At 41.8% G+C, this 22412-nt stretch overlaps 1 protein-coding gene across 6 annotated transcripts in view; it reads right to left on the reverse strand.

Annotated features, from left to right (window-relative positions):
• Ebf1 (EBF transcription factor 1) overlaps positions 1-22412 on the reverse strand; it is a 411013-nt gene that overhangs the window by 87704 nt on the left and 300897 nt on the right. For 3 of the 6 annotated variants that reach the window (XM_052758377.1, XM_052758375.1, XM_052758379.1), the window contains exon 9: positions 13015-13148. In XM_052758377.1, coding sequence (XP_052614337.1) covers positions 13015-13148 — 134 coding nt within the window. The remainder of the gene's footprint in view (positions 1-13014; positions 13149-22412) is intronic. The other 3 variants (XM_052758378.1, XM_052758376.1, XM_052758380.1) reach the window with 1 other exon arrangement.

Genomic DNA, 22412 nt, shown 5'->3' on the forward strand with positions numbered 1-22412 from the left:
CTCTTCCAGTCTCCTGGGGTACTGCATGTGAGCGCATGCACGCATGTGCATGTGCACAAGCATGTGCGCGAGCACACACACACAGACACAGTCATTAGTCAAAATAAAAAATATAAAATTAAGAGAAGTGAAGACAGTAATAATAAAAGATCTACACTAAAAGAGCATTTTACTCCTAAACTTACAAATTTAGATGTGTCCCTGTGTGTATGTGTGCTCATCCCTTATGCTTACACAGGAAGTAATACTGTAAATAAATTACTGTGGCAAAATATTATCAAAAATGAAAAGTAGAATGCTGCCAGTTTGGAGTACTGTGCATGCCATGTGATTATACAGGGACTAGATATGTAATGGCACAGAGGAACCTCAAAAGGGAGGCAGTGACATGCTAACAGACATGGCCTCTGGTAAAGTTGTGGGTAGCTTTAGCTTCCTCTGGCTGACTCTTCTAATTTCTCCAACTCTTCAACAGTAAAAACACATGACTATTACACTCAGGGAAAACCATTAGGCACTGTGTAAAGACAGAACATTCATGGTCTCTTCATGGCTTGGAGAGGCTACCAGGCCACCAGTAAGCAAGAAATGTGGCCCCCTCAGGCTGCCTATACGAGTGTTTTTCTTCTCCAGACTCGGATAACAGAGCCAGAAGAGCCCTGTGGAGTGGAGTCAAGTGACACAGGCTCATTATGGACTACGGGTGGCTAGTGAAGCCTCTGTGAGAAAGACAGACCCAGATGTGGCAATGGCGAAATAGGGCCCCTCATGACAGAAGCACTGGGCAGAGCAGAGAGGACACAGAGCACATGGAGCAGCTGCGCATGTGCAGGCAGCAGTCTGAGGAAGCCACCTGCAAAGTCTGGAAGCCCAGAAGAGGGTCTGTGTGTGGCCTCTTGTAGCATCAGAAGGACATTAGAAATAGGAAGGCATGATCCCTGAGCATTTGGAGTTAGAGAGGAAAACAGGCTGTAGAATGCTGGGGAAAGTCATGCCTTTGGGAGAGCTGTCTTCTCTGAGGGGCCATGGCATGTGCTCTCTATATAGCTCTCCAGTTCTCAATAAGTAATGATGGCAATGGCCTAAGCAGCAATGACCTTTTGTGGTCTTCTCACCATGTGCTCAGCACTAGCTTGAGCTCTTTCAGTGACTTATGCCCTATAGACTTCAGGGGGTAGGTATGGCTATTAGCTGGTTCATAGATAAGGAAAGTGAGTTTCAGAAAAGTTTAGAAACATAACTAAGGGACCAATTAGAAGCAACAAACTCCCCTGACTAATGGCCATCATTATAATGCCACAACTGTCTCTCTCTCTCTCTAGACTGCTTATCATTTTTCCATAATTTCTGTTCCGAGGACTTTACACCCTCTCTCTGCCTTTGAAAACATCAATTGCATCCCTAGTACATCCTTTAGCCTCCATGTCTGGGAGCATGGGAAGCACAAAGAACAGCCGTTCTCCCTGTGAAGCTAAGCCGAGAACAATTCCCCGGCAGAGCTCAGAAGCAATTCCACCATCAGCCCACATGCATGTCTTCCAGCCACTGGCATGATATGAAAGAAAAGCAACAGGAAATTCTGAGCCATGTGCAAACAGATTACTAGAAAACACACAAATGATTTCAAACTTTCCCCACCAACCTTAAGACTCTGAACTACCTGCAACATTAGAAAGTTGAATTAAAAAAAAAGGTCTAAAACAAAGAAAAACTCAAAGGAATAGAGAAAAGGAAGGGGCAGTTTGTGGTTCTCTGGGAAACTAATTAACACTAATCATCAGCAAAAAAAAATGGAGTGAGATCTAGGTCTTTGATTCACAGCATCTGTATTCTGCTCTGCTACTGTTACTATCTATGCCTCAGTTTACCAATTGAATCATAGGCTATATGAGCTCAGATCTTCCCTGTGGGAGCTGAGAATAATATTAAATATGTTTTGTGTTTGGATAGTGCTTCTCTAGGGACTCTAAAGTGCCTTCTAGATTAATTTTTTAATTTATGTATTAATAATTCTCACAGCATTCTCCCTCCTTCTCAATTAGAATGATAATACCCATCTCTTCTGAGATAGGCAGGGGGTACTGAGTGATGGACATGGAAGAGACACTTAAATAAGGAAGCTGTAACATAACGCATAATTAAAGCTTTGAGACCAAATCTACCTTCGGAGCTTTAAAGAGATATGTCAGTGGCCAAAGAAATAACTTGCTTCTGGAGCATTCGTCTTTTTGTAACTAGAAATGGCATGGTAAAATTTTTTTTTTTTTCAGGGCCAGAAAGATGTCTCAAAGGGGTGAAGGTGCTTGCTGCTAAGCCTGGTGTCCCAAGTTTGATTCCCTGGGACCCACTCAATGGAAAGAGGAGAACCAACTCCCACAAGTTATCCTCTGACCTACACACACACATCACTCTACACAAATAAATGTTTTTTAAAAAAACTAACTTATTTTAGGCCTTCCTTCAGCAAGTTAAACTATGAAAAGTGTACATGCCTGAGGACAGTCCCGCTCAGCCTCCACTTGGGCCTCCCGGGTTCATCTGTGTATTTTGATTCATTCCCACCTAATCAGACTTCTCTGGCATTTTTAACACAGATCTTTTCATTCCACAAAAGTGCCTGTCTGGGCCTCAGAATGTGAATTCTCAGGGAAAGAGAGAATGAGTAAGCAGAGGCATTGAATAGTGCACAAACACTCTGGTTTCCTTTCATCCTTCCAAGAAATAGCTAAAACCAATGTTTAGCACAGAGGTCTGTCTCATGAAACCCCAAAGATAAACTTGTAAGGAGACCTTTGAAACTCAATCTCAGGAATTGAGTTCCATGGGGGAGTTAAACCTAGCTTCTGAGTATCCAGTGATGCTTCTGAATGCTGTTGGACATTTCTCTTACCAGAGAGCTAGACATAGATATAGAGATGATAGATGGTAGATAGATAGATAGATAGATAGATAGATAGATAGATAGATAGATAGATAGATAGATAGATAGACAGACAGACAGATAGATGGGTGTGTGTGTCTGTCTGTCTGTCTGTCTGTGGTTTGCAGAGGGACTTCCCTAGCTGTTGTCTGTGTTCCTTGCATAGAATATCAGCTCCTTGAAGATATATGATTGGTGTTTTTTGTTTTTACTGGGACCTTGAAATAAGTCAGTTCTCATAAACTACTCATCAAACACTGAATGAGCAAATAACAAGATGCCTAAAATACCGCTCATTATTAAGGTAAAGATGGAAGAAATTCCTCTGTGAGTGTTCAGAAAAGAAATACTCAGGGCTAAGGGCATAGCTTAGAGTAGAGAAATTGACCAGCATTCTTGAGGGCCTGGGTTTGATTCCATAACCACCAAAAGAAAACAGAAGAAAGAAATGACCATTGCCATTCCATTCAGAATTCTCTCTTTTTCCTAAAAAAAAAATAAATAAATACAAATAAAAACAAAAAGTTTTTGACTTGGCTACCACAAACCTCCTGGTATCCTCATTAAGCATTCCAAAAAATACACTGCCTAGTTCTTTGAGCCAGGAAGTTAACCGTGACCCTCAATCAATGCAGTTAATTGTATCAAAACAGAAGAGCAAAGAGATCGATTTCCAAAATAACAGATTGGGGAGAAAGGGACTAAAATAAACATGGTGTACTGCAACTGCCTCTGGTTTTGTGGGTTTATTTATTTATTTATTTTGTGAGTTGTTGTTTAAATAAACCTTCCCCAGCTCCCTTCCCAGGATGTAGATCTCAGGCCAGCTGGGCTTCACCAAACACTGAATTGCATCCTGACAGTGTGTGAGCTGGAGAGGAGGTGCTGAGCTGAAGTCCAGCGGAGACTCACAGGGGAGCTCACCCCTGGGTCTAAGCAATGTAAAGACTATCTTCTCAGAGGGTGCCCACCATATTCAGGCCAGCAAGACTACGGTTCCTGACTCTAGCCTGTCTCCAGTTCTGTGTTCCTGCCTCCTTGCTTAGAAATTAAAATGTAAGAAAAAGGAAGGCCCCCGTGCAGTTATTGAAAGAGCCAGTTACTTGTTCTTAAGCTCACAGTTTACAGGTAAATTCCGTTCGTGAATGAGGAAAAGAAAAAATAACAAACCATAGTTAAAGGCCAAAATACTGACAGGGAATCTACCCTTCACCAAGAGAGTATTCGGGTTCTTCAATGGTATAGAGGATATCAAAGAAGTAAGATATAGACTCATTTAACATGCATGCGATATAGTCCATATTTGCATATTGATATACTGGTATTTACACATATATTCAGTAATGTGTCCTTTTGCACGTCCCTTCAGAGAGAGAGATAAGTAGACTCTGTAGAAAGTTGGAGTAGAACCTCTTTGAACACCACGGCCCTACACCTGCTCGAGCTTGATGTCTTTCGAGGATCCATTATGCACATCCTGCTGTTTTAAGTAGAAATTTAAGTCTAGCTGCCAGCTCTCTCTTAGTGATTCAGAGCCGAGCCACCATGCTTATGCTTATGAATAGTTATCAATATGCTGCCCGATAATACAGTTCTCTGTCTGTTTTTTAGACTTTCAAGTTCTGCCCTCGACACAGGCCTGTCCCTTCTGCTGTCACTGCACCTGTTCTGAGCCACCTGGCCCTACTCTGCTGCTTCTTAACTGCACCTGGAGAAAACAGACAACATACTTTTCTTTTTTTCTTGGTCAAGTTCTATCCTGAAATTCCATGGAGGTTACACTATTTTGACATAATTTACTAAATAGTGAGTTTTGCTATATTATTAGATGGTTGGAAGATGGCTCAGGATTCAAGTGGGCTTGAGTTCAAACCCAAGCTTTGCAAATAAGCAGGTGGGTGGCCATTGGAAAGTCATCTAAGCTGCTGACTTTCTGTTTTACATGGGAGCCTGGGGTGGGGAGGGACTAGTTACAAATCACATAAATACCCATTATAAATATCTCAAACAGAGCTAGTTTGTCTGCCTCTTACTCATTTCCACTCAATTTCTGATAAGGTATTGATGTTCATATTTGTCATGCTACAACTATATCTATCATCACATGTATTAATGAAAACTGTTGTATCTATTTAGTAGTGATTGAAACATCAAATTGCTAAGGAACATCTGTTTGGAAGGAATGAACGGATGACAATGTAGGCAGAGTCATTCAACAAATACAATACCATTGGTTTTAGGGGATTTGTGTTAGGCACTAGGAGGGGTTAATCTGAATTTTACAGGGATACCACCTTCAAGGGAGAGAGAAGATCCTTCATTTAAACCCCTAGACTATTTCTATCTATTTAAAAAAGATGCTAGCTCTTTTAGAAATGATTCCCCATAAAATTACTAGGGCTTGAAAACTGTTCTTCAAACTCACAGTCCAAGTTTAATGTAACTGATTCAGACAAATAAAATGCATAATTCTATATCATGTATTTTCCATATAATAGGTAGTTAATACATTAAATCAATATAGACTTTGAAGCACAAATTTAGGAAAAATTAGACAGCCATCACTTAGGTCAAATTGCATACCTTATCAACTTTGAATTAAAGCTGGAAGGACTCAAGGAAGGTGATATGGTGGGGATAAGTGCATAAAGTTAGCCTTAAGACAAAATATCTGAGGAGAGTCTAAGCATTGCTTTCAGAACCCCGATGGCACAAGCAGCAGCTAGCCATCACTGCAGACTAGAAGAGAAGCTGAGGTAGACTATGTGTGCGGATGTTGAAAGGAAGGTACCCCAAGGTGGTCTGCACAAACCCCAGAATAAAGGCTAAGGGAGAGGAGTGTGGTGTAGGTGTAGGAGGAAGAAGTCTCAGCTCAGAGCATTGGGGGACATTCCAGAAACCAGAGTACTAAAGTTCCAGGAAAGGAGCACAGTAGCACGCAGATAGCCCTCTCCCTTCAGAAATGCGGCATGGCTGTAGCCAGTGTTTCCTCTTTGCTTAAGCACATCTCATTTGCATGCTTTCTGGCTTGAAGTTATGGGAGAATACACACACTCCTCCTGAACACGCCATGAACTCGCTGAAAATGCCAGCTGAAGTGTTTTTGTCAGTATCACATCATTATGAACAGAGAGGGGAAGTTACAAGTGATTTGGTCATTAAAGATGAAAATATAGACTAAAGCACTTTTAAGAATAAAGTGAGCATGGATGTAACCATGTAACTATATTAAAACAGTCATTAGACCATTCCGATCTTTTTTTTTTAATATGCTAGCTCATTTAGAAATGATTTCCCATAAAATTACTTGAGCTTGAAAGTTGTTCTTCAAAGTCCTGAGGAGCTGTTGGCTGTGAATGGGTAGTTGCTGCGGGAGGGAGAATCATTCTTTATTGTGAATTTGGCCACTGAGAGAGTTCCCATGTTGCAGTGCATGGCCCCACAACCATACACACATAGGCAGCACTAACTAGACTTAGTGGGTTGTAAGAAAAACAAAGACATGAAGCTAGGAGAGGACATTTTAGGGGAGATATGGAGGAAGTGAAGAGATGGGGTAGACATTATCATATTTCACTGTATGCATGCATAAGAGTCTCTCAAAGCTGAAGAAAAAATTAAGTCATATTCAAAGTAACAGATTCAGAAAGAGCTTAAAATTTTTGTCCAGCATCTTCTGCATGTTCAATGGGTGTATGTTAAAGAAATACAGATTTTGAAGCAAAAATAGAGAAGAAATTAGACGGCTACCAGTTATTTAAAATCTATACATTAAATCAGTTTTAAAATACATCTGTACCTAATATATATATATATATATAAAAAGAACATAAATGGATACAACTATTTATATGTAACCATATATTCATCTATATTATGAAAGTTAAAAGAAATGGTGACTGAGCTATTGTTTTTCCACTATGTCTTCATTTCATTTTTTTAATTTAGTTGAATTTATTTCATGTACAATGTGATATGGGTAGGCTCTAGAGTGCTGAGACAAAGTGAATCCAGTTTGAAAAGGTTGGTGTGTTTATGAAAAGATATTCAAAGACCAAAAGGAAATTATGAGAAAACAAGATATGACCTGAAGCTGAATGGGGGTGAAGCTAGGTGTCAGGGTCACTGACTATAACCCCAGCACTGAGATACTAACATGCTCCTGAGACAAGTTATATTTCCACTCTGGAGCTTTCTCTTCTAAAAGTCAAAAGGCTGTGCTTGGTGTCTGAGACACATTCTTGAAGGCTTGTGACTCTACATGAAGTCCAGTAAAATTCAAGGGTGGACAAAGTGTCCTGGGAAACTTGCTGTGGGTCACATATATGTGTCATCGGCATCCATCCCTGAATATCAGTCATGGAGAAACAACTTCTGTCCTCATGACAGCCATCCCTCTCTTTGTATATAGAAGAGAACCATCAGTACAGACAGGTAGAAAGTGTCAGAGTGTGTTAAATCCTCCATTTCCAGTTTAGGGTTTCAAGTTGCAGAATTGCTTCCCAGGCCCTGCAAGCTACCATGTGCCCAACTCCATCTTCCCAAGGTTTTGCGCAGCAGCATCTTCTGACCTCATCTCCAGGAACTAGGTTCAAACAATACCCTAGGTTTGGCTGAAGAGGAGAGCACGCACCCCCATGTGAGGCTAACGGTTGGTACAGCTTTGCTGTGTTGGCTTCTCCTGTCAGAGCTGAGGGTACCGCCAATCTTTAAATAGAGCTGTCCTACAAAAATCGCATGGCATCTAATGCCAAGTGCACACTGAAAAAAACCAGATGCAGCATATGAAAGTCTGTTCAGGGCCTTGCAGCATTAAAGAATGATGGCTCTAAGCATTCCTGCTCTAATCTGGATAATATTATGCAAATATTTCAGGCGATTTTCTTCCATCCTTCCAGGCCCCATCACTTTCACCATTGAATTTCATAACTTGGCTTCATTAACATAAAATCAAAATGCATGTCAGTCCTTACAGTATCTTTCCTGTAAGGTGATCCCTAGGAACAAGGGTTCTGTAGCTACAGAAGTTTGTGACATGTTCAACACGGACTCCTAGAGACTCAGGGCATGATAGGACCTCAAAAGTTACACAAGGGTAAGTTGAATGTGTTTCACTCAATATTTGCCAAAGTTAATGGGATAAAAAAGATTTTTCTCTCATCTGACATGGGACATCTATTAATATCCCTAAAAACTAGCACTCCCATGTAACTATCTGGAAGATGCCATGGTATAGACTTCCTGTTTGTATCAAATATTGGAGCCTGAAGAATGAAGAGTAAAAAAGTACTAACTGGGGACAGCACCAGGGAGAGCCAGTTTTGTGACTAATTCAGTTTCTTTGGTGATGTTCTCAGAACGCTTTTGCAGATGGGCTTGGTATCTGTGTGCTGCCAGGTGTGGTCCAAAGGAAAGAACAAAGGTTGAGAACAGAGCTGCCTGCCCCCACCTCCCCGAATCTCTGTCCACTTCTGACTGGGCTGGTGATGGGGATTCTGAGGAAAATATCATGATTGATTTTAAAGGAAATGCAATGTAGATGCCTCATTTCCAAATGGGAAAACTGAGGCCCAGTCACCTTCACTGAATAATAACTCTCCATTTTCTGAGCAATAACACTAGAGTAAGTGCCCGGTCCTGACTCTTTTGCCCACCATTAACCCCTATAAGCTACACCGTTGCTTAGAATATATTCTGCTGCTTCTCCTAACTCAATGTTGCACTTTACAAAAAAAGGTCAATTAAACACCTTAGTATGCATCCTCTCTGCTATTTCTGTGATTAAATAAGAGGATCGTGAGAGCCTAAAATATCTACCACAGAACCATCCAAAAATAATTGGAACTTGATTGGTTTTCTGAACCGTCTCCCTCCGACTCCTCTATTCCCTGTCTTCTAGAACCTTCCCATGAATTGCAAGCCACAAATTTAATACTAGATTATATAAATGTTATGCAACTCTCTAATTTGTTTCATGGGAGCAAGTTGTCTTTCCAAGTAAAACACCAGATCCCACAAAGGCCGACTTTAATTGCCCATGGTACCTAGTCCAGTGTTAGACAAGCGGCAGGCAAGCCAACTTCTACTCATTGTTTAGAAACTGAAGGAATTCAGAAGAGATATTGAAATGACGATGAGCTGTACCAAACAGTAGCACAAGCCCCTCCCTGCTCCACACGCCATGTGGGTGGTAAAGCAAAACAACCAAGTACATTTCTGGTCAAGAAAAGAAAAGAAAAAAAACCTCACCTACATTCAACATTAGCTCTCACCAACCCCGGTGGTTTTCCTCCATTTATATATAAAAAACTACATTACATTTTCTTCTAAATGCTTGGGGGTAAGGCAGGGAGAAGGCCTTTAGAATGTCAGAAAAATAATTGACCAAAAGGAAGGATAGGGAAGAGGGCAAGAGACAACAAAAGAGAATAAAAGAGTGGAAAATACAATCACTAGAATCCTGTGAGAGCGAGTGCACACAGAAGGCAGGACCCACGGAGTGCCACCTTTCTCTCTTCCAGCCCTCAGGGGACAGTAGGGAGCAGAGCTGAACTACTCATTTGCAAAAGATGATGCCGTGGTGGAAGAGCGCATGTTGAGGGTAAATTAAGCTGGCCCTATTTTCTCTGCCTTTTTTTTTTTAATTCTTCAGCTAAAAAAAGACTGCACATAATAGCATCCACTGTTCATCTACACCACTATCTCACTATCTGCTTGTCCTGATGCACCCACCTGGGTGCTCTGGGCTGTGGTATGGGGGAGATGGAATAAAGATTTTTTTTAAAAAGCCTACTTCTGATTACAGGTACTGAATCTTAGAGATGGCATGCCTACCTATCATATGACTGGGAGTAAAGACATTGGATAAACAGGGACCTAATTCTAGAGAAGAGGCCCAGGCAGATTAATTGTCTTGCTCCTTGGCTACAGCATGTGTCCTTTCCTTCATAAGGATAAATTCTCCCTAGAACTTAGTGACTCCAAACAAAACTTTTGCATCTCTGAGACTATGCATGCCACTCCCACAGACTGGTGAGGATGGCAGTACTGGTAGGACTCACCCCCACCCCACCCCCAGCATGGGCCAGTGCTAGCAAGGGTGGGTACAACACCCTAATCTCCTGGGTTAAGATCTCCAGATATGGACCATGGTCCAGGTGAAAGCAGGAGTTGTTGTGAGGTTGAGTCCCACAAGTGAACCTGTGAGTTCAAGTCCCATCTCTAAAATGGGAAAAATTAGTAGCTGACCATCTTACAGTGTCCCTCAGCTCCTGCTCCTCCTGTTCCTGAAAGAGAACGGCATTGTGTGCAGTGGTCTCCAGCGTGCATGACAGCCATCAAAAACACATGGCATGCTGCTGCCTGGCTGGAAGTAAGGGCTCCAAGAATGCCAGCTACTTAGACTGCATTTTCCTTGAGCTTTTTTCACAGATACTGGCTCTTAAATACAACATTGAGCTGTGATCCTATCAAACCCAAGCCTTGATAAATGGCTTTGAACTTGATGGAGCAAAATAAATTATCAATCAAAAACAAAAAAATCGTCACATAATTTCATTTTTGTTTTATAAGCTTTTTATTTAAATTTTACAGTTGACCACCATCATTACCTCCATTGCTGCTGTCACTCTGACTCTCTGCTACTGTATTGCTCAGCTTACTCCACACATTTTCCTCATGCATTTCCATGTCCTATTATTGTTCTCTTGCTCAAGATTACATTGTTCTTGTTAATAGGACTTCTGCTTCTCTAAGATTGCACTGTATGGATCAGATATAATGTCTGGCACTATCTGGCTATGTGATCTTATTAATTCTACAAGGACATCTGCTAAATTCTCTTTGAAACCACAACATGAGTTTCCACTGAGACAGAACTCCTAATTTAAGACAGAGAGCTCCCTAGGACACTTGGGAAGAGTAGAAGAGCAAAGAACCAGCAGATGCCTTGATACTCTCCTCCTGGAGGCCACTGGACTCTGAGCAATGTGTAGCAGTGGTATTAGGGACCCGGAAGCAGGAGAAGAGCAGATGTAGTTTCTGTGGGCTCTCCTTTCCATGCCTTCTCTCTAGTTCATTATATGGAAACAGATCTTTTGAAGCAATTTGCTTGTCAACCTTGGTGAACCTAAGGTAGATGATGTTAACCTTGGATATCTTTTCACCAACAGGGATGGGAGAATAAGGAAGATGAGACAGGTCACCTTGTCAAACTAGAGCTAAGGTGGGGCACGTGTATGTGAGTTCCTGGTGTGTCCTTCCCAGCCCTCCAGTAGAGCCTACTTGGGCTGTAACAGGCACACATTTCTTCAGGCTGCTTTGGATTAATCTGCTTTTGTCAAGTCCATGAGACTTGCTGCCCATTTTGATTCTGACCCCAGGCCTCATCTGGTTGCCATGACACAGAGCAAGGCACTACCTTGGATTTACTCTTCCCCCCTCCCCTGTTCCCTGATAAACACCAGAACAGAGAGTCAGAAAGGTTGAAGGTGTGACTCTCAAGACCTGGGAAAGACTGTTCTCACATAGGCCACTGTTCACATCAGGCTGAAGACACCAGCTGGCAACAAAATAAACCATGGAGATTATCCTTTTCATGTGTATCCTGATGCTTCCAGTGAAAAACACAGTACAGTTGGCAGGGGGTCGTTTATTACACTTTTCTTGCCCAGAATGTTCTAGCTTAGATAACAGTTAGTTGGATGAACTGAGAAGCCTGGTTCTGATTCAACTTTATAAGAGCTTTAATGCTCTGGCTAGAGTGTGAAACTACCACGGCTGTAGCAGCATGCTGGAATGGATGACTGGCATGTTGAGCGGGTAGCTGCTGGTGCAGAGAGTGTGTGGACAGCTTTAAAATGGACAAGATCCACTTTGGTTGTGTTAGTCAGGAAAACATGCCTCACTATCACAGCCAACTCTCATCTCATTCCTAGAGCCCCTAAAAGAAGAAAACAAACCTTCTAGAAGAGCTAAATGGTGGCAGCCTGCTATAAAAAGTAGGATCAGAAGTCACAAAGCTTGGTGCCCACTCCAAGGCTCACTCTCACTTCTTTGTGTGGCTACGTACACATTGGTCCTCCTGAGGGCTCTGGGTCATTACTCTTAGTGGAATGGCTATTTATTTCTAAGACTCAAGGTATTTACCAAGAAAAGCTACATCTAAGAGTTTGTTGTTGGTAGTACAGGGAGACGGGCATGACAGTCTCTCAAATGCTGAGCACACGGCCTAGATCCCAAGACTCCACAAAGCCCAGAGTAGTACTACTGGGAAAGTAAGTGGGATTGAGCCACCTCTGTGGTCTCTTGCAGTCCAGACTCTGCTTTTATTTTGTACTTTGAGGTAAATAAGGACTTTGGATGTGCTAGCTAAGACACCTGGGCTCCAAATTCAGATAACAATGATATCTATTGTGGCCTTCCTGAAATGGTGATGCTCATGTTCTGAGATCTTAAATCAATACTAGTTATTTGCCAGACATGTCGGTCAGGTCAGATCCCTATGCTGAAAGCATTGCGCACATGGAACAGTCATTGTCACATGGTAGGAGTCACACTATAAACCTGGAAGCTGTTTGGTCTTTCTGTGGAAAACCCCTGGGTTCTTCAGGGTCTCCCAGTGACTCACTCCGATTGAGAGTCACTGAGTAAGTCAAGGGCTCCCTGCATTATGACTGTCATCTGAATAGCAGACTCTGAGCCTCAAGACCTAGTAGATTCTGTCTATGGAATACCCACACATAATTGACTTGTTAAGGTTTGAACATCTTTTGCTATATATTCTATAACCTTGCGTTTTCTTTCCACTTCCCATTATACAAAGGAACCTTCACCCTATGGCAAGCCACAGAGGACAAACCACCAAACAGAAAGCTCTGATGGTACTCATGGGTTAGATAGACATGATTCCAACAGCAAGCATTGCCTTCCTGGGAAACTCAGTTCATCTTTCCTAGTTTCCAAAGTTCTGTAGACTGGAGGTGGCCACCCAGAGTGGTACCACTAAATCCTACACATTCTATTAGAAATTCAAGTATAGACAGTATCTTCAACTAGACCAAGCTATTAGATATTAATGTTCAGACAACACCTACCTCACTCCAGACCAGCATGGTACCGAATATGACCTGTAACCCATCAAAGAAATTGTCCCCTATGATGATCACAGTCGCGCCTCCCGTTGTCCATCCTTCACTCGGGCTGATGGCTTTGATACAGGGAGTAGCTGCTTTTCAACACACATGAAAAAGAGAAGGAGTCTGCCGTTAGAACCAAACTTTAATGATGGGAGACTTGAGAAAAAGAAAAAAAATCTTTTATCTTTTCACTAACAGAAAGTCCCTCAAGACCTCAACATTTCCTAGTCACATCAGGACCAGAAACCCAGGGAGCAACTTTAGTTCTTAAAGGCATCTTTTTCATTGCTCCTACTGAGATGCATACATTTCACCCATCTCTTTATTAATCTTGAAAGCTTGTGAAATTTAACACAGAAGACACACTGAATTTATCAAATGCCAGAGATCCTAATACAGTAGAAGCTTTATAGAGTTGTTTTCAAAGTTGAATATATTTGATGAAGTGAAAATGTCTACATTCTTAGGTGAACATTCCTGCCCAATGCAAAGCTAACAAGGTGAGCAGGAGGCTGGAGCAGGAAGGATTCTTGCTCCATGCTTTTCTCTTGGTAACATTAATGCAGCAACATTCCTCATTAAAAATCATTACAAATTTTTCAAATACACGTCATGGGTCCCATTTTATAGATTCAAAGTCACAGGTGACTTGGGGTGAATTGTGCAAAACAAATAGCAGTGGTCTTGCTGAACCACAGTCTTCATGACCTTGGCTCTGTTGAGTTTCCAGGGCATAAAAATGTACGGACTGGTATCTCTTTCCTTTGCAAATGGCCTTCATTTGCAAAGCTGTGACTGCAAAGCACAAGTTATGTGGTTTCTCTAATGAGCAGTGCTTACTCTGAACAGAATGACTAAAAATACATGGAGTGGTAGGATTATGACTTTGAAACTTCTCTGCAGGCAGCTTGATACCACAAAGGTTCTTTAACCCACCGGTGCCATGCAGTTGCTCTTATGATAATGATTACTTTCACAAACACCACCACAGCAAACTGGAAAGCAAGTGAGATATTGTACAAGAAGAGAGAGTGAGACCATCCTCTTCAATGAAAATTAAGTATTCAAGACTGACTTCCCGAGCACTGGTGCCAAGGAGAACACCAGTTAATTTTAAATGTGAGTGGGAAGTACTGACTGGAAAAATAATAATAATTAGTATTGGACTTTGTCAAATTTGGCAAAGTCTCATGTTTTAACTTTTGCAATGAGCAAAGAAAACATGAAGTTAACCCCAGGGGGACCTGTGTTCACGTGCCACCACACAAACAAGAAGGATGGCGTTGGTTCTGATTCAAATTCATCCGCAAAACCTTGCACCGAGAAGTTTGAAAACATCCAAACCAAACATTTGGTGTTGGCTGAACTCACAGGAACACATCTGCAGCTGAAACTAGGCAGCTTGGCTATTTACTTTCCTGCATTTTATCCCCAAACAAAGCAATTAATCAAGAAACTAGAAAGGATCCATGACTGGGCTTCATTCTTGTCCAAGTTTTGACCTACATGGGGTAGGGGATAAGTGTCTCAAGGGCACAGGACCTTTTCTTACACAAAAGCTTTCTTGAAAACAAAAATGTTGACACACATAGTTATAAGCTTCTGAAGCAATGATGTAACACAATGTAGGATTTCAAGCCGTTTATGAAATAGATAAATTACATTTAACTATGAAAAATTTATTAAACATAACCATTTTGGAAACATTTTGTTAACATCACCAGATCTTTTTTATTGATTTATAACTCAATATATTTAAGTACCAGGGTCACATACAAAAGGTGTTCTGTCTCTCTAGATGCCTTGGAAAAATATTTGATATTGACTTATGAACTGGGTATGAGAATCCCATCTAATTGCAAAGTGTGGGCTCCAGTAGTGTCATTAAATGCTGGGGCTGTGTTTGCCCATGCAGATTCCAAAATGGTCTTCATGTTAGCTTCTATTAGCTTTAGGGTTTCTGTTTTTATTTTATTTTTTATGAAACAGACATAATTGTTTCGAGAAACAAAGTCTCTTCTAAACTTCTTACCATAGCATAAAAGGACATGGAAGGGCATGTTTGAACATTGAAGTCTGTCCATGGGAGAGAACTTACATGGTCAAGACCTGCTGAGTTCACACTCGGTTCCTTTCCTTGTTTATCCTCTTGTTATTTACAAAGTACAAGTGTGTGTGTGTGTGTGTGTGTGTGTGTGTGTGTGTGTGTGTGTGTGTAGGTGTGTGTAGGGGCTGGGTATATGTGGATGTGTAGTTGGTTGGGGGTTTGGAGGTGGATGGGAGTGTGGGCATATATGGGTAAACACACACACACACACACACACACACACACACACACACACACACACACACACACGAACATACTTGAACTTAAGGAAAGTGCTAATGTTTTCAAATACTAGGAACAACTGTTCAGAAGCCAGCCTATAGGTCAACTAGCCCCTGGAAAGGAAGAGAACATTGAGCCCTTAAGGAGTAAGGAACCAATGTAATGCTATCTTCCGAGATTTCAGAGGGAAAATCTTGAGGGAAGTATAAAATAAGGAGATAACAACAATTTGAACTAATGAAAAGTGTTTCAGCTATTTTGAGAAATTATATGTAATGAGACTTTATGTGTATGAGTATTTGTGTGTATGTGTAATTCCAGGTGACCAGGTGTTCTAGACAAAGGTCTAGAAGACAGGATGCACATCAGTTGTCCACAGTGGGTCCTTATGAAAAGGGAATATGACTGGACTCGGTTTGACAGGAAAAGAGGGCTATTAATTTTTATTCTATTAACATTTATATGGCTTGAAGCTTTTCCACTGAGCATATATTAAGGCAATATATGAGGAAAAAATTCAGTGAAGCAGGACATGTGGTGACATTTGTAGTTTTTAGAGCAAATCAATACTAAAAAGGACCCAGCCAAGCACCTAACATCAGACATCAGCTGGGCTACTTAGAGTCCTGGGTCTCCCTCCCCTCTTTCCCATTGGTAAGTTGTCTAAGGATGCTGCAGAACCTTCAAATCAGCTAGAGCCTCACATTCATTGATGCCATCTACTCACAAGAGCAGGGCAAGATCACAGTTTGAACGGTCACAGTGGCTGGATTCAGCAGAATTTGAGAGTCAAGATATTTATAGGAGTTCAATAATGAGCAGAGATAATCAATAGTATTCTTTTACAAAACAAAACAAATAAACAAAAAATCCATTATGGTTTGGGAAGTGAAGGGGCAGATTTGAAAGTAGGACTGCTTTTTTTTTTTTTTTAAGTAGGAAATTCATGGTTTAATTAATGAAAAACTCCTTCCCATCAGCATATTTTCACACTCTGTCCACAAGGGCAACAGACCCATTTCTGGTTCTAAATTTCATTAAAAATAAAAGTTTTCCCTCTTCTTCTCTTTAATGCTTCTCCCACCCCTCACCAGCCACCAAAGTAGAGATTTTCCTTCCTTCAAACTGTGACAATAACATGATTACCCCACCAGTTTAGCATAATGGTTCTGAAATGCTCCTGGCACATTGCAGAATTAAAGTGGGAATTATTAGGTAGCGCCTCTTTGTTATAATGATCACTCCACAAATAAAAGCTCTTCTCCCAAAGGTACTGCAAGGCACAAAATGCTAATTCTGAAGATTATGTGTGCGCTTTTATTAAATATTACTATGCCCTGCCTGTTTGAGGGCTTCTCTGCTCTGATTGTTTTATGAGGACCATGTTAATGTCATTCCGTCTTGCGAGCAGCAGGCACACATTTTAGCGTTTGTATGAGAGTTGATCAAAGGCCACGTGCTGGGGGAATTGCTGAGAAAACATGGACAAGCGATAAAAATCTAACAGATTAATTGGTTTAAATTTCATTTCAGGGTGTTGAACTTTGGCTTGGGACTTTAATACTACACCGTGAGTCAGGGCCTAATTACCAGATTTCCAATTTGCTTTTGAACAATGGCTGCTGGGAGAAGAAAAAGAAAGCCAGGAATTTTTTTTAAAAAAATTGGAGAGAGAGAAATCATTCAGCCTCCAGTACGTATTTAACAACTAACGTGTGTGCAGACAATTGCACTGGGAACATTTCTGATCACCTCTTCCACCTCCAGAACGTATATATTTTCTTCAAATCACCTCGGAAGGCAGAAGAAATCACAAATGCCCTCCGTGGTTTAAATCGGTCTGACTTATAGAACCAGTGCTACATGATTCCAGTGCCTGCCTGCCTGCCTGCTTGCACCAGGAGCACCAGGCTCTTGATTAGCGAGGTGAATTTACAAGCTCGGCCTCCAATAGAAATGACCTATTTCATTGACAGAAAGCCAGGGTCTGGAGAGCCGTGTTTACCTCAGGGTTTATTAGTGGCCTTGGGAATAAGGGTTAATTGAGCTCAGAGGTGCCTTCCCATTGAGGTGAATTAGTGGTGTGTGTGTGTGTCGATCAGCAGGGTCCTGGGGCTGCTCTTGTTTTTGCCTCTGAGAGCTCTTTGTGCTCTGATCAATGCCTCACTTATTTAGGGTAGCTATAAAGACGACCCAGGTTCAAGGTTTATCATATCTCATTTCCAAAATGAGGGTCTGGCCACCGTTGTTGCCCCATGGCAGAAGCCTCAGGAGAGATGTATTTGGCTTCATTGCCTCCTTTTCTGCCTTTCGACATCCTGGACATAATATAATCTATCAATTGGCAAAATGTGCAGTTTTAGAAAGTTTTGAATCTCAGTCTGGATTTCAAGGTGGCATTCACTATGGACTGTGAAGTGGGCACAAGGTTGCTCTCTGGTTCCATTGTGCCCACACATGAAACATGCCTGATTCCTTTTTCCAACATTCTATCAAACAGCCCTCTATGAATAAGCGATTCTAAAAAACAGCTACCTGAGGCTCCCAAACGAGATGGCAGGGGCGGCACCAGCTTGCATTGGTATCTGAGTAGACACTGATGACATCATTTGACATCAATTCCAACATTCCACATCTACCATTTAGTGCAGCCCCCAGTCACTTGCTCCATGAAGACTGTAGTAGCTGCCAGTGGCTGAGAATCCACAGATGTGACACCGAAAATGCCTACTTGTGTCAGATATATACACTAGTTTCTGCCGTAATCATTTACTATTATTGTCATTGGCTTCCTGTTCACTGGAGTTCATTTATTTAGTAAGGTGCCCTATGCACTCATTACTTAGATTTCCCATGGATTGTAGAACCTTCCTAAGAGTTTGTAGTTCAGCTACGTGGTACTATGTTTGGCCAAATGGACTGAACAGGTAGGTTTGACATCAGACCATCCCAAAGTAAAGTGAGTTTTTGCTCTTGTTTTGTCTTCATTTTTACGACCTTTATGTTCTGGAATGGATATTCATTGGGAAATATATCAGAACTGTTTCAGAGAAAATGGCTTTACTGTTAATGCTCCAATGTTTGAAGCTTGTCAGAAAATGCAAAACCCATGAACTGGACTCCTTTATTTTTCAATTTAATTTTTAACATTTGCTTTGTTTGTTTGTTTGTTTGTTTATGGGGAGTATGCACATGTCAGTCTGTGTGTACAGAGGTCAGAGGACAGCTTGTGGGAGTCTGCCCTTCCCTTCCACCATGTGGGGGGCAGGGAATCAAACTCAGGTTGTAATCTGGGCAGTGAGCAACTCTACTGATGAATTATCTTGCCAGCCTGAGCTGGGCTCCTTCTGATGGCACCTTGGTGTGCTCATAAAACCTCTCTCCTCTTCATCTGCTGGGTTTTAGTAATGCTGTGTTTGGGGGTAACCCCATTCCAGAAGTGGTTGGCCCATGGAGGAGCCCATTTGAACCCAGTGCACAGTCTCAACAATTTGCTACTTTTTTAAGTGAAATGATCATTTTTCCCAACTGCTCCTTTGATGTGTTTCCAAACAAGCAGTTAGAGAGAAGACGGGGACCAAAACCAGGGTTTGACACTAATTGGTAGGGTAGCCCTCTCTACGTTCACCACATACAAGGTCTGTTCTTGGGCCAATTGTCCTCCAACAACGTGCCTGAGAAGCTAGTAGCTGCGACACTGGGTCAGACATCTACCACCCATGGGGGCCAATCCCACGTGCAGGATGCAAACACTACCACAGATGTCCCCCAATTCATAACGAACAAATTCCATTAGTAAGTGACCAGATGCGACAGCCCTGTCCCTGAAGCTATAGTGCTGACAAGTTACCTAAAGCTGGTCCTCTCTAATTGCACTGTGTAGTTAAGGATTTTGTCAGCTAATAGAGTATGTTTTATTTTGTTATTGATCTGCATTTATTGCTTTGTCTAGCAAAATACCTAGATGTTACTTTGCAAAGAATTACAGTATTGTATATACAAGAGTGTCTCTCTCCATCTCCCCTCCCCCCCTCCTCCTCCTCCTCCTCCTCCTCCTCCTCCTCCTCCTCCTCCTTCTTCTTCTTCTTCTCTCTCTCTCTCTCTCTCTCTCTCTCTCTCTCTCTCTCTCTCTCTCTCTCTCTCTCTCTGGTGTTTGTCACTTTAAAGAGAAATGTAACCCATGATATAGAGATTTCTCAGTACCAGATGCAATTAAACCTATTAAATATTGGATGAGGAAATTGAGATTTTCGAGCGCTTTGCATCCTTTATCCCAAAGTGACTTCATCTGGCAGAAAAGCCCTTTGCTCTGACAGCATTAATGGCTCTCACTGAGAAGGAGGAAAGGAAAAACCTCCCAGTCACTAGATGGAAACATTGCTCCAAAGACTGTCCCGACAGAGGCAGGAGGGTGGTTATCCTTCACTTCGAGAAGTGACATCTATGTCCCAAATGAGGCCACTTGCCAATCACAGACCCAGCCCATGGCCTATCTACTTCCTATTTATTTTGATTTTTCTCATTTCTTCTGAAATTCCTAAGTACATCAGCCATCAGTGGACATAGCTCCTGAGCAAGAGAAGGATATAAGTGTGGTCACAATTATATTTTGGAACATTCCAGGGTGAGGGCTTCTGGATTTCTGAGTCTATCTCTCTGAGAACCACAACTGTTCATGTTCACTCTTCAGGGCTGTTTAACAATTTAGCTGTGAAAAAAAATCTTGACATTTTGATGCGCCTATAACTTCTAAATTGCACTTGAAAGATTGTTGAAGGCTTTTGGATTTAATGACAGGCAACATAGCATTGTTTCATAATATACAAAAATTGTTTGTTAAATACACACAGAAGCTCAGAATTTTGTGACTCAAGGAGGGCTTGAATACATTGCATTCCAACTTGCAGTTCACATGTAAGACCTGAAATTAAAATGCACAGAATTCTAATCCTGGAACAGTGAAAGGCGAACGTCACCACGGGCTTTCTCTCTCCTTCCCTTGCTCTGTGATTGTCAGCCACTCCATTGCTAAGTAATGGGGGGAAATAGTCATGGAGGGTGGGCGAACCCTCCGAATGAATTATTCATGGATCCAATTGTGGTATTTGTTGCAGAAATAGGGAAAGTGCTTGCTTCTGATAGCACAGTGAGTAAATAATTCTCTTTTTTTCCCAACAAAGGGAACTTTTCTGCACAAAATTATTTTTTACTCTCTTCTCCTAATTACCCTACTGTATGAAAAGTTTGAGGAAGCAAAGGAGTGGAAACCACCTCCCCCAAACAGACACTCAATATTAAGAGGAGGGGAAACCGTTTTCAGATTTAACAACAACAACAATAAAAATCATGTAACCACTTCTTCAAGGAATACACTAGTCTTTATTCCCAAGCAATCTTCTTGAGCCTGGAAAATCATAAAGTCAAATATGAACATGTCCAGTGGAAAATCTGTGACATTAATCTTGGCTGGAGTCGTATTTTTAACAGTACTTGAGTGTGTGTGTGTGTGTGTGTGTGTGTGTGTGTGTGTGTGTGTGTGTGTGTGTGTGCGCGATTATCCAGATGGCCATACAGGAATCGGCCTGATAGGATTAAACCTTTATGCTGAACTCCACTCCATCTGTTCACCAAGGCTTGCCTTTTCTTGTCTGAATATGAATTTTTAGCTTCCTTGTGTCTGGGAGCTGGACTTGGAGTGCAGGGAAAAGAGAGATGTATGCAGGCGATTTAGCATTGTCTGGCTCCGTTCACACTAAAAATTATACGAAAAAGTTTAAGAGCATGTCGAACCTACTCTTTGTTTTTGTCCTGGGGTTTCTTCTCCTTATTGAATTTGAGGGTTTATTCAACATACTGTCATCCTAGGTGTGTATGGCGACATTTGGCCGAAAAAAGCAGAAAGGGGAGATAAGATGTGGCAGCCTTGCCACAAAAAAAATGTCACAATGAGTAAAGAAGACACATACTTCTGAATGGATGACTCAGGCAGGAGACAGTCATCTGGGCTTTGTTCTCCACCCGCCCCCCCATTACAAGAGGGTTAGTATTAGTCATTTCTTTTTTTTTTTTTTAACAAATTAGCTGCTGCAACTCTCACTGTCAATTCTTTTAGGTTTTGTATGTTTCTCGGGAAACTTTCTTGCTGGGGTGAGGCCTGGGGGAGGCTGCAGTTTACAGCTTCATCTTATTGAATAAATCAAGCTGAGCTCACTTGGTGCTCCCTGCATATAACCTCAGAAACAGTGGCCAACTCATCTTTTCAACTGGACAAGTCCAGTTCTAGAAAGTTTGAGGACACAGGCCAGGGGACCGTCCGCCAAGGGGCAATGCCGGGAGAGTGATTCTGGAGCTATCACCTCTGCAGCAGTCACAAAGGACCTGATGCAGAAGGGCTGTGGCAAGCTGTCCAGGCAAAGCCTGGGAAATTCATGGCTAAGGTGCATGAATGGGAAGATCTTTTAGACCCTTCCTCATGAGATGTTTACAGCCTCATGATCAGTAGATGTGTTTAATATGTTTGTGATGAGAGGCAACAACCTGTGATGGGCATGGCCCTAAAAGGAGGAGACAGAGTAATCTAGCACCCATCTGTGGACATCCCGTACATCCTTTGTCACAGTGGCACAACACTATCACAAATGGTGGGACTCAGCAGAGCATCAGATGACGTTTGCCTTTCCCCATGTGGACATCACTATTATATCTAACTAGTTCCCTTAACTGAACAGCGGGACAGCGGAAAACAGTGAAACTTCGCACCCAAACTTCAGGGTGTTGGTAGGAATGTGTGGGTAAACACCTCATAAAAGGTTCTTTGAGTCCTTCTATTGATAAAAGTTCTAGTCAGATGATAAGGAGCGGTTCCCCCTGCCACATACATACACACACACACACACACACACACACCACCACCACCACCACCACCACCACCACCACCACCACCACCACCACCACCATCATTATCATCATCATCTACTCTTGTAACATGGACATGTGCACATACATAGTCCCAGAGTCTGTCCTTCAC

The sequence above is a fragment of the Peromyscus californicus genome, unplaced genomic scaffold, assembly GCF_007827085.1.
Source record: "Peromyscus californicus insignis strain IS unplaced genomic scaffold, ASM782708v3 Scaffold_3__1_contigs__length_106647218, whole genome shotgun sequence".
Taxonomy (NCBI): domain Eukaryota; kingdom Metazoa; phylum Chordata; class Mammalia; order Rodentia; family Cricetidae; genus Peromyscus; species Peromyscus californicus.